Here is a 19,000-nt window from a genome sequence, read left to right as displayed (position 1 = left end):
AAGGTGATACACTAAACACTATTTTAGATATAAAACGACATCGTCGACGCGACATTTCGCATCTACGTACATACGAGTATGTGTGTGGGTAAAATTATAATTATCGTACATGTATTAAAAAATTATAATTAAAATAATTATGCTATAGAAAAAATATATGCATATATTTTACACAATCGCCAAGTATGTATGTATATTCTTAAGCTCACATTATTCCTTTCTTTATCACTTACAAACTAACTTCTTATCTATTTCTATGTATAGCTGTATAAAATATATTGTAAATATTTATTAATTATACTTATAACTAAAGTATTCCTTAAACGGACGGACTAACTTAATTACCAGTACGCCTGTGCAAGAAAAATATATCTATTTTATAATTATTCGAGCTTATCAGCCGATTTGTAAGGCTATAAATTTAAAAAATCCGTTTAATTTGTATGCAGTTTGTTTATACAGGGTGCTTCAAAGCATTTGTTTATGTATTACGTTAATTTTCATTTGATTGATTTCTTGTTGTTCATAATAAATATGTAAATAACTTTTTTTTAATAATTTTTAGTATCCAAAAAGTCATTTCAATTGTCAATTGACGTTAATTCTCGAAGGCAACAATTTTTCAATAATAATTTTAGTTCTATAATACATATCATACATAAATTTTTTTTTTTAATTTCTGTTCCTAATATTTTTTTTTCAATCCACATTTTTACACACCCTGCTTTAATGTTAAATCAATTCCTAACTAATTGAGCTTCTTTTACGGTTTTGTTGGTTATTTGTTTGTAATTAGGTTAGTATGTAAATTAGTTAATGTATGAGTTATATTAAAATTATTTGAGTTTAGTTAGAAAAGCAAACTATGGAGTATTAATGAATATGCGACTTCATTTTTTTGATGAAAATAGAAAGTGGGAAAATATGTATATTTTGTTGTCAGAAAGGCGTGGCACACTGCAGGATTAAAATTTTGAAGTTTTTTTAATTCATAGCAATCTGAATTTCTGTTGGAGTACGGCGAAATCTAAAAAATCTAACGGTTTCTTGAAAATATTTAAAAAGTAGGTCGTGAAAACAGTGTGCTTAAGATTTCAAAAATGAACAAATTAAAAAAAATACATCTTATGATTAATGATTTAAAAAAATAAATTTTAAGGTCTCAAATTACAACAAAAACAAACAAAAAATAGCTGAACAAATTTTACCAAGGCGCGTTCATTAAAGGTGGTAGCACTAGACCAACAAGAACATTTTGTACGTTTTATTGTCAAAGCAAAGTATTGGAAAAGTAGAAAACAAAAATTGAATTCGTCTTGATTCATTCTGGGCTGACAGCCGCATGGACACGCCGAAAGAAAAAAACAAATCAGCTAATTTGCCGATATTACCTTTAATAGATTCGCCTTGTATTTTACATTAACTTTTTAGCAACGATTTATTTTTTATAAATTTATTATAAGAGTGAATGCATTTTAAATTATAGATTTTTTGCCTCAAACAACAGAGAAAATTGTAACAAATTTTACATCAACTATAATTACCTACTTTTTCATCCCCTGCTTTCTCGTTCAAACGACAGTTGCTGCTACGTAACCGGAGAGACCCGCATTTATATCTGGTCGAGGACTGTCACCCCGTGTATTTATGCTGCTACAACAACAAAAACCTACTTTTTCAATTTATATTTTAATTTAAGCAGAATCACAAATTAAAACAGAACTTTTTTGCAAAATGTCATTTATAATCAGTGCTAATTTCATCAATTATATCTCAAAAGTATACGAAAAAAGGTTCAATAAACTCATTTGCGCATGCTTAAATGTGTTGACGCTAATATAAGATAATTTTTTCGCCACACAAACGCTTTTTAAAACTTTGTTTGAAAACCCTAGATGACCAAAGCGAGCGTCAATAACTTCACCGTAAAAAATATCAATGATGTATATAATAAGAGTAAGCTTCGTAATTTCACTTTTATAACAACCTGTTAATATATTGAAAAAATTTAATTTTAGTAAAAAAAAAATCAAAAATGTACACCTACATACATACTCGACTTCCTATTCCGCTATGCAATCAAGCGTTAAATTGCTATGGTACACAATAATTTTCCTGCAGTGTACTGACCTTCAATGTACGAGCCATTCAATAGAAAATACAAACGTCTCAAGTGTTGTTTGTGCGTCGAATGGGCTTACGCGTGCCAGGCGCAAACGCAATTGGGAATGTGTGTGTGTGTGTAGAAGAAAACAAAAAATAGATGCAAAATGTAGTGATTGAGTGAAAGTGGTAAAGTACAATGCATAGGTACTCGTGAAAGAGAGTGATGATAATAGTTGTTTACATGGATGAATGCCAAGTCCAATCAAGTGTGTGTGAGGGGACGAGCGCGAGTTGAAGATGACAATAATGATGATAATAATAGCCGTGCATTGTGAGGGCGCAATAAGTGACGGACGAAGAAGCCGCAAACTATCCAAGACACTCACTACTGGTGGGGAGAAAAAAAAAAAACAACAACAACCACAGTCTAGGCACACAATTGTCAACCATTTTCACGTTTCCCTTGCTACTCCCTTGCTTTCTATAGTCTACCGGCGGCTATACATAGAAAATACTTGACTTTGTATTGCTTTTGTTCGTAAACCGTTCAGTCTAATTACATTAATACTTGTTTGCTTTTGCAATATTATTAAGTTATACTATTATTATGAATATTTTACTTCATTTGTTCACATTTTGTGCGTTCGTGCGTGTTTGTATTAAGTCGCTGAGTAGTGTTGGTTGGCGTGCAGCGACCGAGGCGAACATGAACTTCATAGCCATGAGGAAGTTGTGTAGCTGCCTTGAAGTGCAGGCACTAACAACACTACTATAGCCTTTTTGCTTACATTTCGCGAAAAAATTTGCAATCTCATTGGAAAAGTATACAATTTGTAGATATTCGATATGTTTGTACGCAGGCGTAGAGGGAGGAGCCGAGCAGTGGTGGTTTGCGGTTTGGGAAAAATGTATAGCGTGGTTAAAGTGTGCTTCCTCCTCTCTGCACCCCGTGGAGAACGGCAGCTATCACACCACATAAATCATATTTTCAGGGCTTGTGATTGTGGTAATCGCTTTAGTTATGGGAACTTTTCTCTTTTACACTACCACTGCTGCTACGCGCTCTCTGTTTTACCTTCGCTTGCATTATAATTCATAAAATTTAACCTTCCACTTAACAAACCACATGCCGACGCTCCCTCACGGCTGACTTGCAATTACATTTGTACTTAATTGTTATATTTTGTTTTTGCTTTTGTAAAAAAAAAAACCTCGCCATCCGCTCGCTAAACTCACATTGCATAATTAACTAAACTTAATATAAACTAAGCGACTAAAAATGATACATAAAAATTAAGACTCGCAATTGCATTGGCTATGCTCTCAGCAGGGAGGCGGCTGCTGTGTGCACACCAAGGCGGCTAGCGGACGTTTTAGAAAGGCGCCATGCACTTATAAAAATCAATTAATTTCATTTAAGTCGAATTAAGCCCGCTTAGCGCTCGTATACACGTACACAGCAGCCATCTACTGCTAGGCATAGCTTTTGATGCATGCATTTAGACGGTTCAAGTTTACATATACGATTAGTATATACCTGTTACACAGAAACCTCTTTCGTAAATTGTAATTTTTCCTAAACTTAAAAAAAGGATCAGTCATACACCATTTTCAAAGCCTCACATTCAATTCCACATCCAAACACACATGCTTTCAACAAAATTTGCTTAATATAAAAAAAAATATATGTAAACTAATCTATAAAAAATTCCACTAGTTTTTAAATGCAACGCAATGCTTTGCAGTGCATCGCAAATAAGCTATAGATTATATATATGTGCGTTTAACCTTCGTTAACGTGGACGTCTTGCAAGGGATTTCCTTTTCTAGATTCTCTGTTGAATTTTTGCATTCATGACTGCGGTCCTTCTCTAAGTCGAGATTGGGTTTTTTCTGATTACAAAAATGGTTCGGATTCATTAGTAGATTAATATCTTTGCCGGTATTGTGATGCTTGACGCCAAATTGTCTGGAATTCACACAGAGAGAGAGAGAGAGGGAGAATTAGTTCATGGACTATAAATCATTACAAAAAGTTTAATAAAACTTACGAATTTGAAGTAAATTGATTGCGATGGCTTGCATGCAGCGATGTGGTTTTACAAACGCGCTTGGAGGTGTAATGCCCAACAATAATGCCCACGACGAAGGCGACGAGAGCGAGTGCCCAGTATAAGCTCTTGCCAGCAACTTTCAATTTCTTCTCATTCACGCTAGCTTGAGAGTGCAAAGGATCTGGAAAATCGTACAAAAAAATTAAAAAAAAGAAGTTAGGCTAGAGCAATACGTTTTATTGCAATGAACAAATTCTACTCAAAAAATATAGCTTCATAACCATTAAAACCATGGCGTAACTCGAACGTGCCATGAAATGTTTTGATTTGAAACAATTTTTACTTTAACTGCATGAACAAAATAGAGATATTTTGATTTTGAACGGCTCTTTTGGCTTCGAAACAGAAAAGATTGGCTTTAAAGTGGCTTTAAAGTCAGAGAATAGTTTTCAATACACAATTTTGAAGCTAGCTTTACATTATTTAAGGTTATATCCGCGAAACCCATTACCACACTTTAACTAAAATGTTATGACTTTTATTTTTTTATTTTGCACAAAAATGCATTCAATAAAAGCTAAAAACAAGTTTTTCTGACATTTTACTAGAAACCTCGTTGGCGTTCAAAGTATTAAAGAAGTGTAAAGTTGTAGTTTTCGAGTTCAAATAAAAAAAAAACTTTTGAAAATGAATTTGCACAAAGTGGAAAACTAAAGTGAATTGAAATTCCTTCATTAGCTGAAGTTTTCATAAAATCAAAAAACCCATTTAATACATTCTAGAAAAAAAAAAATACCAGTCTAACGGTTAGACGCGATAGAAGTGAAACCTTCCGTAAAACAAACTGAGAGAGAATAAGACGAAAGCAGCACTAGGAGCGGGATAATTATAGGTTCATTATAATATTGCTATAAAGTTCATATTTTATTTTCTTCATTTTATTAATATATTATTCATCGTCAATGTTTTCAATTTCAACAAATGATACGAGTGGCTTATGATAGATAAAATATGATACAAATGCTTTGGTTTCGATGTTGTCAACATATCTTTGAAATACCGCGTCAATGGTTGTTTTTGATCGTGTTGTCGATTCAGTGCGATTGTTACACATTTTTAAATTGAATGTTGTATTGAGAACGTCAATTAAAGGAACCGCTGTGTGCAATGAAAAATTTACGTTAAAATCGCCACTTAAAATCATTGGAACTTTATTGTAATCTTTTCTAAGTATCCGCGATACTTCTGGTGTATACTTTATTAAATTTTCGTGAATGAATTCCGTGATGCTATTTATTGATTTTTTTTCTGTCGATACTCACCACACTTTTCTGTATTATTTTTCGGCATAATTGCGGTAAATATTTAAAAATGAAAATATTTACGAATATAAAAATACACACGCGGTTGCTATTATGAGCGTCCCCAGCAAAACCTGCGTGACCGAAACTCTAACACAATTACATTTTTTTGAATGTTACCAACACATATGCACGCAGGTTTTGCTGGGGCGTGACCGAAACTCTAACACAATTACACATATGCACTCGTATTTGTTTGAAAATCGACTTTTTTTTTTTTTTGGTTCTCCGTCACCTTTGGAAAATGTGTAAACAGTAAGCAAACTTTATTCATATATTTTTCCTCATTTTTGCATCAGTAAAATTAAACAAACGCCGTAGCCGAATGGGTTGGTGCGTGACTACTATTCAGAATTCACAGAGAGAACGTCAGTTCGAATCTCGGTGAAAACACCAAAATTAAGGAAAACTATTTTTCTAATAGCGCTCACCCCTCAGCAGGCAATGGCAAAACACCGAGTGTATTTCTGCCATGAAAAAAAGCTCCTCATAAACATATCATAAAATAAAATAAAATAACTGTATAAAAAATTTTTTTTTCTTGTGATTCGAACCAAGAATTTTGGATCGGAAGCTCACATTGCTAGCCGCTCGGCTATCGCGCCATGCTGTCGGCGCTGGACTAAAAGTTATTTAGTTCGTCGCTACGTTTATATGTAATATTCGTAGCCAAGAGTGTCGCTTTTTTCGTTTCACTTTTTCTCAAATCACTCCCAACGATTCTAAAGAAGTTTTCACTTCAAAAACAATAATTTACCTTGCCACTCACCACTCAACGTATTCATCAGTTCATCGGGGTCCACCGAGTGCAGTGTAATTTTATTCTCGTCACTGAAACTGTTCAACAAATAATCATTACCCGCGCCAGTGCTTGCATCCAAATCGCCACCACTGCCAGTCGGCACTTCAACAGCGGGCACGCTACTCTCTGGGACCGTAGTACTGCCGCTAGTAGCCGCGGCATTGCCAGCAGTCACACTGACTTTTGAGTAGTGGAACTTCTTGCTCAAATCCTCATCTGCTTGCGGTTGTTGTGCAGTTACCAGATCAATGCCTGAGCTTGCCACAACACCACCACCTATATTCGGGCCATCAGCCATGAGTGTGCCACGTGTAAATTTGGGGCACAGCGAGGCTGCTGCTTTCTTTGTAGTATTCAAACTTTGTAGGAAAGCTTTGGTACCGAATTTAATATTTTTAGCCGATAGACTTTTGCACTCATGATTCTGTTGATCCCAAGCACAATTCGGATCCTGCAGACTCAGGCAGCCCAAACAGTCAACAATGTGCGCACAATGATGTAGCGGCACTGTGACTAGACTACCATCGCTAACCACTAGCAATCTGTTGGATTTCGAGGAAACAACCAGCTCACGCACTGGCACACCCAATGGCAAGACTTGCATTTCAGATATCAAAACCGTCTTTAATTTGTCAACACTAGCGCTGGTGCCTGTCTGACTGGGTGTGGGTATATTGATGAATTTCGTTATGCGACCATCATCTGTGCCCGAATAGATAACATCATAGTATTCGCCATTTAGCGCTATGATTTGCGCATCTATTGCTATTGTGGTGAGTCGGTGATGCAGGTTGACTTTGGTGAGTAGGGGACGGCCGTAAACAGCGGGCACAGCGGTTTCCATTAACGGATGAGTTTTAGCAAAATTCACCGCAATGCTGGATAGCATTCGCGAATCTTCAACACACTTCCCCGGACGCGGTTCAGGTACTTGTTCATCCTGTATGGGTAGCCATTGCGATTGACTGTCCTTTTGCGATTTGAAGCTACCCTCAAAGGCGTCCATTATATCATTCACATTAAAAGCGCATACAGCGGACCCAGGGATGGCATTCACGGATGTGGTGAAAACGGCATAGATGAGTGGATTGGCACCACTTTCGACTATAGGTGTAATGGCCTCTGTAAGTAATGGAATAAAGGGAAGATATTTAGTAAAGAGACAAGGGGATTAGAAGCTTTCACTTTATACTTACGAATTTCATCAAAATAAAATGGAAATTCGCCAGGTACTGAGCAATTTAGACGCGCTTTCAAAAATGAAGTCCAACTCTTGGAGAGTGTGTAGGGACCGCCGCGATCGTTCTTGCAAACGCGTGCGACGCGGGAGTAAATTGTCTGGAAGAAATGATGATGTAATTGAAATTATAAAACAAAAAATAATAAGTTTGGTTTGTTTATCTTGAAATTATATTTTACTACCTCCTACAACAACACCAAAACTTCATTTTAATTTACTTTTCATTCACTAATCAAATATTTCACTGCTCATACGAATTTATGAATTTATTTGTTATCGCAAACAGTGAGGCTAGGGGCTGAGCCAAAAATATACGCTACTGGAACGCAATCAGCATGTTGGGGAAATATAGAAAAAAAATTTTTTTTTAATCAACAAAAATAAACAAATTTTTTATAAACATAATTGCTTTAGGTGCAATATGACTGTTTTTGGCAATGAAGGGAAAATAATTATTTAGAAATATGAATCTTAACTGGAATACGTGATAGCTGGGCACCTTTCCTAAAAACTTTCGTGGAACAGATAGACGTTGGTCTAGTCCTAAGTGGTAGTGCTAGCGCGTGAGGAAGGCGGCAAGTGGTTCTGGATTCAAAACCTACTGCGCACATGAAAATCAACATTATAGAACAACTGTTTTCGAATAACGGCACAATTTTAGTATTAACCCTTTGGGGCGAGCGAGCGTCGCTGGGGACGAGAGGTATTGGAGTGCGCAGTAAATACGCTGAACGTTATAAAAGCTAAGGCTTTATTTAACACAAGAAAAATTGTTCATAAAATCAAAAAGTAATTATAAACAAACAAATTGAACAACAAAAAGAAATTTGGTTGAATTTATGCATACGTTTTATATTCCGGCATTGTGTGGTATTGTTCAAGTAGTAATGCCGTCATCTTGCGTCTTATCGGATTCAAATTAATAATCGTCACTGTCGTCTCACGTCGTAAGTTTACATTATAAGGAAGATAAGACTTCATCGCTAATGGCCCCTAATGCCTTTGAATGAAAACGTGACTCTTTTACTACCTATGCGTATCTTATCGCTCAGAACGACAGACGTCGCGAGCCTTACAGCTACGAACTATTTTGGGCGGCTAAATGCCGACACGGTAAAACGGCTTGGGCGGTCATATGCCGACACTCGTCCCCAAGCGGTTAATTTTAGAATTTTATGCCACAAACAAAAGTTTCATGCAAGTATGTAAAGCTCTCCATCTTTAATATTGCTAATTTGCTGAGTAATAGGATGCAGAGAATCTCCAAGTTGTAGAACATGCAATTTGGTAAATGTGTATTTTGGGTTACTATAGGATTAGCAAATGAAAAGAAAGGTCAACGCAAACATTCATTTTTTCTTTTGTTTTCTAATAAATTCTAAAATTATGTAAGAAAACTTCGTCAACTTCATACTAACCAAATTTCTCCCACGACCATTGACCCCACATTCTTTGCATTCATCACTCACCTTGCCGAAATTCATGTACTCCATTGAAATTTCGCGAAAGAAGAACATTACATAACGATCACGCTCCACAGCACCCACAAAATCCGGTTGATTCAACTGTTTCAAGTCATACTGTTCGGTGCGCAAATTCTCGCGATAAATCAATGGATCACTGCCCGAAAAGTCAGCTACTGTGGCACTATAAAGTTGGCCCTCCGCAAAGGCGTAGGTGCTATTGTGTGCCGGACTATACGGGCAAAGACCTTGCGCTTCCACATCACGTACAATCTCATACCGCTGCCCGGAACCGGCAGCTGCGCTCAGCTCACTTGTGGCGGGTGCATAGTGACGACAACGCGGCTTGTACGAATTGGTGCCACACAACAAAATCTGCGCCTCATCGAGGCGTGAAAAAACGCGTATGTAGTTGTGGCAATCAGTTTCACGTTTACCCTTCAGTGCGCACAATTCGCGATCAGCATCAGAAGAGAACCATTCCAAGCGACTGATTTCGCGTAAACCATCTAAGCTGATGTTGTACATAACGTCTCTGCAGAGCGATAGAGAGATGGTAGAAACAAAAGAGGACATTAAGTAATTGTTGTAGGTAAAGTAACGAGGTAAGTGTTAGAATGACTTGAATACATACTTAGCGCCCACCAATATGGTGGCATCGTCAGAAGCCAAAATTTTAAAATAATCCGTGCTGTTACCCAGGAACTTGGCAATGATCTTATCTTGCTCTACGCCGGCGAAGGTACATAAAATGTAAAATGAATACATTTCGAATTGAGTTTAAAGAACGGAAATGTTAATCAACTGCACTAGCACACTTACTCGGCTGTAAATCTGGGCGCACATCGGGCATCCAAGCGTGCACGGCATGCGGCAACACTAGCAGCAGGCATAACGTGCCGCAACTAATTAGCGTTTTAATGGCGAACACACTTTTATTTGTACGTTTTTGCATTTGCTTTTGCATTGTAATAATTATAATTATTGTTATTTGTATGAATTCTTATCTATGTATGCGTTGTTGTTGCGCTCTTTTTGTACGGCGATGCTTTTAATTGCTTATTATTTCTGGCACACAAAATATGCATCTACATAAGTATGTATTACGTTAATGCCTAGTATGGAGTTAGTTAATTGTTACGCTTAAATTTCCACCTAATACGGCAGCGGGCGTTAAACGTTTTGCCGGTACTGCTGATGAATGCAGCTATTGCTGAATGCGAATTGACACATATTTTCCGGCTAACGTCATATCCAGAAGCGCAAAGCAAACTTTTTCACAATCCAACCACAGCAAGCAAGACAATCTAAATGGCGATTAAAAAGCACACGGCCGCATGTGCTGGTGGTCCGGACCTGTGATGCAGGCGAAAACACGCTCGCTGCTGACTGACTCTCAAATGCCAGATTCAGTGCTTCAAATGATCACACAACACAATGGAAATTAAATACCTGCAAGATACAATGGGAAAAAGAGCGTTGCATTAGTAATAAATAGGACAATTAACATTAGAATTAGGAGCAAATTTAAAATTCTGTAAGTGTATGTACGTACACCTGTGTGCAGAATAATAGTAGCGCAACATATTACTATTTTTAATTTTTTACTTTTCAATTTTTTTTATTAAATACTACAACGAAAAGCATGAAACTTATTAGTTTTGGAATTTGAAAAAATTCAAAACATTTAAAAAAAATTTAATATGAATTTTTAGAAACGTTCCGAGTTTTCACTTTGTTTTATGAAACACAGTTTATACTACAACAAAAAACATGAAAATTGCATCAACATTTAAAAATTTTTTAATTTGAATTTTTAGAAAAGTTCCGAGTATGCGGTTTTGTAACTCATTACATTTTGGTATAATAAAGTGCAAGCTTGAAGTGACTCAAAAATGATTTGTACGTTGATTTTTCAAAATTTTTTTTGTCCTGACAAGTACTCGTATGTGCTTTTTCTAATACACCGTCAACGAAAAAAAAGCATCAAAAATCCACGCAATTTTTTAGTTACTGTAAACTGTTAAAAAACATTATACCAAAATTGAATGGGCTGCATACGCAGAATTTTTCTAGCGTCTCCGACCAAAAAGTACGAAATTTTGATGGAAATTTGGAGATTTTTTTGTGCTTTTGTTGTAATACAAAAAAAAAAAATTAATAAAAAAAATATAATAATAATAAATACAAAAATAAATAAAAAATAAAACATTTCAAAATAACTAAACAATAAAAAAAAAATAAATAAAGATATGTATTTTTCTTTATTTATTTATTTTGTTTTTTATTTATTTATTTTATTTATTGTCTATTTATTTATAAATTTTTTATTTTGTGCCAAAAAATTGCAATATGCCGCTGCTATTATGTTGCACACAGGTGTAATGTGCACATACATATAGCGGAAAACGTTGCATAGCAATGAGCTCTGCGCAAATATCATATATGGAGCGCACGTGAGGCAATCAAAAGAAAATTTGCAACCGGATCAAAACGAGTACAGGCAACTACGCAGCAGCTAATCAGGACGAAAATTTAAACGATCGCTTTTCCGTAACAGTGAAGAAGCACAAGCATTAATCGCGCATATCAGATAAGGCACACAATCACACACAAATCAATTTGGTCCTTTAAATGGCTTTTTTTACATTTCTTACTTCCTTCTTACCTTCCTTGAAGCCACACACATGTTGTTGACACATTGCGCTGAAAATTGGAAAAATTTTATGGAAAGCACGTACGGGGTTTTCCACAAAATCTATACACTGTAACCAGTAGCTTGCTGCGCGCTGACTAATAGGAAAATGAAGCGTTAGGTAAGCCGAATTGCTTTTGGGGGAAAAACGTGACTTGAGCAGCGCTGCCGAGCAGTGTGTGTAAATTTTCGAAATATGCGAGCAAGCACGCGATGCAAAGGACACTCTTTGTAATACAACAACCAACACTTGAGAGCACTAAATAAATATGTAAAGAAAAAAAAAAAACAATAAACCAGCCGACCAATTCCCCAGCAATTGTTACTACTTTCTCACACTTGGGTTGCTTGCTTGATAATTAAGCAGATAAGTGACAGGTATCGATGCGCTATTTGTCTGCACACTGTTAGCTGCATTAAAGTGACAAACCAACAAGCTAGCCAGCCACCCAGTGTGGCGGCTAGACAGCAGCATTAGAGTGACGCGACAGCGACGGTGACAACAATAATCAGTTGAGTTGGCTTTTCTTTTGCTCTCATGTAGCAGCAGCAAAATCTCTTTTGATCGCCTGGCTTAGGCAAAAGTCAACAAGAGAAATGACTGTGTGCACACATACATTGTTATGGTTGAGATCAAACATGTTTATTTTATGATTTCAATGATTTGAGTGTGAGAATTGCATGGCGATATTTTCCGCTTTCCACAATGAAAGGAATTCGGATTAGGTGCATTCCGAAAAAAACTCAACCGAATGAATGAAAAGACCAATCTACAGTGGTTGAAATGGAGTGAACAAGTTTTTCTGCCTTAGTTGCAAAAGCAATGCTCGACTTTTATTAACTTTTAATTTACAATGTACATATGTACATACTATGTATGCGCCTATGTTCATGCGGAGCTGTCAATTTATGTTGGAAAATTTGGAAGCAAGGAAAACTTGATCAACAAGCTAATTGAAATATAGGCATATAATACGAGTATAGTAAATATTCGTAGAACTGCACAATCGTTCTCTTCGAGTGCCGATTAGATGTCGATGGTTGCTGCAACTTTCAAATAGGTATAAATGTTTTTTAGCTTTTATAGAGTTTTGGGGGGAGCGTGTCATTATTCTGTATTACAAAATTCTGGGTGACAAAATTCTGTAAAAATTCTGTTTATTCAAGTTTTGTGATTTTCGTCATAGAAGAAGTAACAAAATAAACATTTTTTCCATAAATATATATTACATATCGCACTTGTTACGTTAAAGCGTAACAACTCAAAAAGAAAAGGAAAAGAGTAACAACTCAAAAATTTGTTATTTTAGCGTAACTACTAAACAAATAAGAATGAAACAACCGTTATATTGTTTTTAATGATATTTTCGTGCATTTACATATTTTTTTCCTTATAATACCTATATTATTAATATTTACGGGAACAGTTTTTCGTCTCTACTAAAAATGTTCAGATTTTGAGTTGTTACGCTTTAACGTAACAAGTGCGATATGTATATGTTTAAGCGATAACAATATTTTAGTTTAGCCAATTACAATATTTTTTGGAATTCTTTTTAAATGTGTAGTGTGACTTAATTCATTTATTTTCTTAATAATTCTTCGCAGCTGTTCGTTTTTTTAGAAGAGTTCTACGCAAAAACACTGTGGATTGCGTAGCCGGAGTTGGACTGATGGGGGTTATTTTTTTGAAGCGCGACCGAAGGCCGCCTACGCGAAAAGAAGTTCTACGCAAAAATACTGTGGATTCTATCGAAACTGAAGAAAAAATTATTATTATTTTTTTTTATTTAACACGTTCCCGCCGGCGCTGTTATTCATGGTTTTCGCCCACAGACGGCAATGTTTAAGTCTTTTCGCTCTATCGGAAGCGATTGCAGGTCATAAAACGAAATTTTTTCATAAGGGTAGTCGTTTATGGCATCTCATCTCATAGGTACCGTTTAATAAAGTACCATTGGTGGTACACGCCGCCTCATGGAGCAATCTTGTGCGGGCCACCGCTGGTACACGCCGCCTCATGAAGCAATCTTGTGCGGGCCACCGGTGGTACGCGCCGCCTCCTCGAAACGACTTTTTTCGGTATGGACTATTCAACCGAATCGTCTAAAATTTTAATATATAATGTCTATCACAAGTACTAGAACCATATTATTATTTCAATTATTTCGTTTTTTTGATTAAAAAACTGAAAAAAAAATCCCGATTTTTAGAGTGTCAAATTCAAAACGCGCCATTTTGTAAATTTTTTTAATTTTTTGGGGGTTTTTTGTTTCAGATAAATAGAAAAGCCAAAATGAACAACACCATCCAGGTCCAATTTTTCGAGAGGGTCAACTTCAGCGCCATTTTTAAGTTAAATAAAAAGCCTACATAATTTTAATATCGTTTTTCTTTTTTTTTTTATTTAAAAAAAAAAAAAATTCCTGAAAAGACCCACAATTTTCGAGCTCTAGACCACAGGTACCCCTTAAGTTAGTTAAAACTCAAAGTCGCTGGAAACAATAATTATGTATTCCAAGAAAAAAAAAATAGCTATAGTAAATATTACTGATATTTTGTTTCAAAATGATTTTATAAAACATATCACAAAATATGTATTGATGTAGAAATGTAAATTTTTCCCACTAACATACGGCGGTGCTACTTCACTTCACTTCAATTCAATTCACAAACATTTAATTTTTATTGTAGCTGTTACAATGCGAGCATGTTACAAATACGTACATACATTTATGTATTTACTAGAATCAAGTATGTTTACAAGTTTGCCATATGAACCAACTCAAGCAAGAGGAAAAACATTTCAGATACATACGCATTATAAATGTTTACTTAAACCGTGTGTGAAAATATGGATAATTCAGCCTGGCGGAAGATCACATACAAACATATAGTACATTCATATGTATGTATGCTTAAATTAATACTATTTTTGTTTGTTTTATCTTTTCTTATTCCGTCTTCTTCCGCTCTCATATCAAACCACTTTGCTTGTGCGTTGATTTTATTTATACATGCTCCACTTTTAAGCACTTCTAGTAATAAATTATAAGCTTAAAACTTTATCGAAATACAATTTTTACATACACCTGTTTCATCGGCCGCCTTGATTGAATTTGATTTAATCTACATAATTTTTACTACTGTGTTCACTAACACTAACACAACTTCTACCACTTTTGGTGTTTTAGTGTTTTCACTCACTCCAACTAACACAAAAGCCAGTTTATGAATAATTCAATTTAATGCATTACTTAACAAACGTTTTCTTTTTAACCGAAAACAAAATTATAACATCTCACGCACACCTTAGCAAAGTTGAAGATGAGTTTAAAGAAATTTGAAATAGCATCAAAAAGTAATACTCCAAACAACCGTGAATTACAATACGTAATAAATAATAATGGATTTCAATGTCAATATTCAAGTGTCAATAACACAAAATATTGTATTCTCACGGTTTAGGTTACTGCGACGCAACTCATCAAATGCTGACAATTGTTGGTATCATTTACGGCTACTGAGTAGCAAAAACTTTATTACAAAGCCACCACCCCAACAATGGAAAGAATAAGAAGAGCCACAAATGAAGAAATGTTAGATACTCTCTTACCACAATGAACTGGGGCATGACTCATGTACTTTTACGCTTTTGAATTGTAGGCGAGTTGAAGAAAAGTAAAATAATAGTTATGTTATGGCTTTCCACCGGCGTATGAAGGTGTTTAACGCTGAGAAAAGTGCAGTGAAGCGTGGTAGCGATAATGCTTTAGTTTACGTTCACTTCACGGTCGTTGTGTTGGCCGGCCCGCCCTTTTGTATGCGTTGCTACATTATACAAGTACTTTTTCCCCAGAAATGAAATGAACTAGTGAAGTGTCTATTTTTGTTTACTTTTCACGCGGGAAGGCAGAACCAAATTTGGCGAATTATAGCAGCCGGGACGTTTCGCTTGCTATTGAGTTTCAATTTCTTTTCCTTTTAATTCATATTGCAGCAAATATTCGCGCATTGTCCAGCGAGGTGTTAGCAAAATTGTAACGTAAACAAATTGCGTCTGGTTTAGCAACAGACAAATAATTCGTATATTTCTTTGCCAAATTGCTCAAGTACATTTATTTATTTGTTGCTGGATGCTTGAAATATTGTATTCCGCGAATTTTATTTATTTTCAGCTTGCTGCATAGCTTTTGTTTGTACTTTTCATTGCTTTTTCTACAAAAAAATAAACATTTGCATTGCTATTTAGGGTGGGCGCGCGTGATGGATACATGTATTATTGGTCAATATATTATTCTTCGCTCGTGTATTCACGCTTAATGCGATTTACAAACACGCTCTCGCCAATCGACACAATGTGTCAATAAAGATTTCCAGTGTAGCTGCGCGTGTTTTATATGAATCATTTGATTCTCTTGAATTGTTTAAAATGTAATGTAGTCATGCATAACTAAATAATTCACAATCACATTCACAGGTGTTTGCAATCAATTGTAAACGTTTATCAAAGACAGCCCAACAATATTCAAGCCAAAGATCTATCGAGCAATACAGTGTAATTATTTAATAGGAAAATTTCAGCTAAACGTAAACGTCATGTCACGTTAATGAATGTTGCTGTAGCTCTCATTGATCACATGATTCTATCTGTTTTAATTGTCTTATAAAGAGTTCTACATATGTACATACACACATATACTTATGTACATATATTAACATACTTCGCACCGAACCTAGAGAGCATGTTGCGGTTTAATATAAAATTTAAACCAGATACATATAATAAACCTATAATTGTACATACATAAAAACACCGCCAGCGCCCACTCATAACACCCTGACCCGATAAGGTACTGAGGAAAAGATGCTGCGCTGTACTACTTCCCAAAAGCATGAATGAAATATGTTAATTTGTGAGTATGTATGTACGTTAATTTCAAGATACAATTCGTGCCGTCCAATTTAGTTTGAGCTCAGTATTCTCCACACATACACATATGTATGTAAATATGTGTATTTGAAATACGCTCCACAATACATTCGTGCATCCGCTACTTGATAAAAATGCTAATCAGAAAAATTTACAATGCAAAGAGCAGTGATAGCTCAAGAACAGTAGCAGAGGAGCAAATATAGTAGGAAGCTGATGACTTGGTATGTGTTCATACATATTCGGGTATGTATGTACATATTTAAGTATGGAATAGCAAGTTGAAATTGCCCATAACAGCATGCAGATAAACTTTTTCACAGCGAATGTGATCTGCAAGTAGCAGTCCTTCCGGCGATTGTGACTCATTTTCAGACCTACTTACACCTACTTGGCCGCCCTACAATGGATCCAGCTAAACAGCAGCAGCAGTTTACTCCCAAACAACTATCATTGCTGATCTGGTTATGGTATTCAGTATAGCTCGTAGAGCAAATGTCTCACAAATTGTTTCATCATCACCTTCAACTAACACAACTTGGTGGTGTCTTAGTTGTTTAAGTTGGCACTTACTTTTATGGCACTACATGTTATGGCAGACAGAACGTCGCAGCTACCCTTGAAACGGAAAAAATGACAATCGCGGAATTATTGCAAACGCACGTAACATAAAACACCAATCACCAGTTCATATATACTATTTAAGTGGTCTACTGCTACTTTTAAAGCTCTAATAGTGCTGCTGCCAATAGTATCTGAACACCACCGCCAACACTCAAGCTAACCAACTTGGCTCCTGCTAGACCTTTTGTCTTAGTTGCTGGCTTGTTCAATTGCTTTATTTTTTTTATACTTTCATCTCTTTTATTTCTGTTCTATGCTGGTTCTTTGGCTGCTGCTGTTCAATGGCTGCCACAAGCGAGCCAGTCAGGCAATCAGAAAGCTAGCCAGCAAAAACTACGAGCGAACGCCGATCACACACGAGTAATCGAACGAGAGCGTGTGGGTCCCCGCCTTAATCCAATCCACTCCAATTCACCTGTGGCCCCACTTGTGACGAGTTTTATTTTTCTTCGGTTTGTCACTACACATCGCGCTCCCCCCGCGATTCTATGTCCATTAAAGTAACACCACCACCAACATAGTCAACCATCTAAGCTGACGACGCCGACGACGTCGCTGTGTCGTCAATAATAACGTCGTAGCAACGGTGTTGTTGACGTTATTTCTTGTTTTCTTATTGCTTTTTTTATGCATACATTAACTGTGCTTGTTGCTGCTGTTGTTGCACTGTATTATGCTCAATTGTTGTTGCTGTAGTTTTTATGTTTAGTCGTAGCGTACTCCAACAAAACCTGTTTGCATTATATACAAAAAAATACACAGCACATATAAATGCAACAAAAACGATGAGTTTGCACGCACACACATACACAACACATATGCACGCCTATGTACCTACGTACATACGCTACAGCGCCCAGTACAAGCAGCGCGAAGAAAATACGAAAACGGGTAATGAGCCCCAATTTCCTGCACTTTTCAACTGGTTTTGTCACAATATTTTCACTATTTAGCACACTTGATATGAAAAATTAGCTTTGTTAGAGCTTTGGTTTCACATTTAACTCACCAAAAATTAGGGATAATTGGAAAATATGATTTAATTTAAAACAACAAATAAACAAAACACAAATCTTTAGCACAATTTACTTCACTTGAGTGCGTCGGTGGCCATAGCTGAAATCGCTCTCAGCGCCTTCTGTATGTATACATAAAGTGGATGAATTTGCCCAACCACCAGTGTGGGCATGGAAAATATGCAGGGTTGCATGCTATGAAAAACACTTAACCTATTGGCGAATGCTGAAAACAAATTATTAATTTAAAAAATTGGATAAATTGTAATAGGTTTTTTTTATTAAATAAATAAATTCTGTTTATTGTCCATGTTTAATTCTGAGTTTGACGATATATGATGCAATTTTTTTATAAAATTTTTTTTTTTAGTATTAGCAATACTTAACATTTCTTACATTAAATAATTTCCTTTATTCCTAATGAATTCTACACATTTTGGTTTCAATACTATATATCATTCGTCGATTTTGCTGTTGCCAAAAACTATTGTTCGGATCTGGCTTAGTCCAAGGCGTTCGTCCAGGAGATGCTGCACTGATAAATCTGGACTTTGCAGTATGAGCATGACGGCTTCGAGGGTATATTTAGTAAATGACTAGGTGGGAATTGAATGTTCACTTCTTAGACGCACAAAGGTTCTGATACTTCCGTAAGGAGAGTCGAGTGACATCTTTTTACAGATCAGCTTGCATTACCTAACCTTTT

At 35.9% G+C, this 19,000-nt stretch overlaps 1 protein-coding gene across 3 annotated transcripts; it reads right to left on the bottom strand.

Annotated features, from left to right (window-relative positions):
- Nucleotides 1-137: 137 nt before the first annotated feature.
- Nucleotides 138-18,398, bottom strand: LOC129245878 (semaphorin-1A). 3 transcript variants are annotated; one of them, XM_054884310.1, is made up of 8 exons: nucleotides 18,288-18,398; nucleotides 9,849-10,478; nucleotides 9,661-9,754; nucleotides 9,033-9,561; nucleotides 7,520-7,661; nucleotides 6,279-7,445; nucleotides 4,158-4,341; nucleotides 138-4,075 (listed from the first exon to the last, which is right to left on the bottom strand). In XM_054884310.1, exons 2-8 carry the CDS (start codon nucleotides 9,991-9,993, stop codon nucleotides 3,874-3,876), a joined length of 2,463 nt encoding a protein of 820 aa, XP_054740285.1. In that variant the 5' UTR covers nucleotides 9,994-10,478; nucleotides 18,288-18,398; the 3' UTR covers nucleotides 138-3,873. The 3 variants fall into 3 exon arrangements, with proteins under 3 accessions (XP_054740285.1, XP_054740288.1, XP_054740287.1); XM_054884313.1 differs by having other exon boundaries at nucleotides 6,291-7,445; XM_054884312.1 differs by lacking the exon at nucleotides 18,288-18,398 and adding an exon at nucleotides 17,228-17,519.
- Between the last annotated feature and the right edge of the window lie 602 nt (nucleotides 18,399-19,000).

The sequence above is a fragment of the Anastrepha obliqua genome, chromosome 4 (genome assembly GCF_027943255.1).
Source record: "Anastrepha obliqua isolate idAnaObli1 chromosome 4, idAnaObli1_1.0, whole genome shotgun sequence".
Taxonomy (NCBI): Eukaryota; Metazoa; Arthropoda; class Insecta; order Diptera; family Tephritidae; genus Anastrepha; species Anastrepha obliqua.
Note: the sequence above shows the minus strand (reverse complement) of the source record. Positions and strands in the feature narration are given on the sequence as shown.

Coding starts and splice junctions, on each gene's coding strand:
- LOC129245878 (XM_054884310.1), bottom strand. CDS start 9,993: ATGCAAAAGCAAATGCAAAAACGTACAAATAAAAGTGTGTTCGCCATT. Junction 9,562..9,660: donor ACCATATTGGTGGGCGCTAA/GTATGTATTCAA, acceptor ATCGCTCTGCAG/AGACGTTATGTACAACATCA. Junction 7,662..9,032: donor AGTACATGAATTTCGGCAAG/GTGAGTGATGAA, acceptor CATTTCTTCCAG/ACAATTTACTCCCGCGTCGC.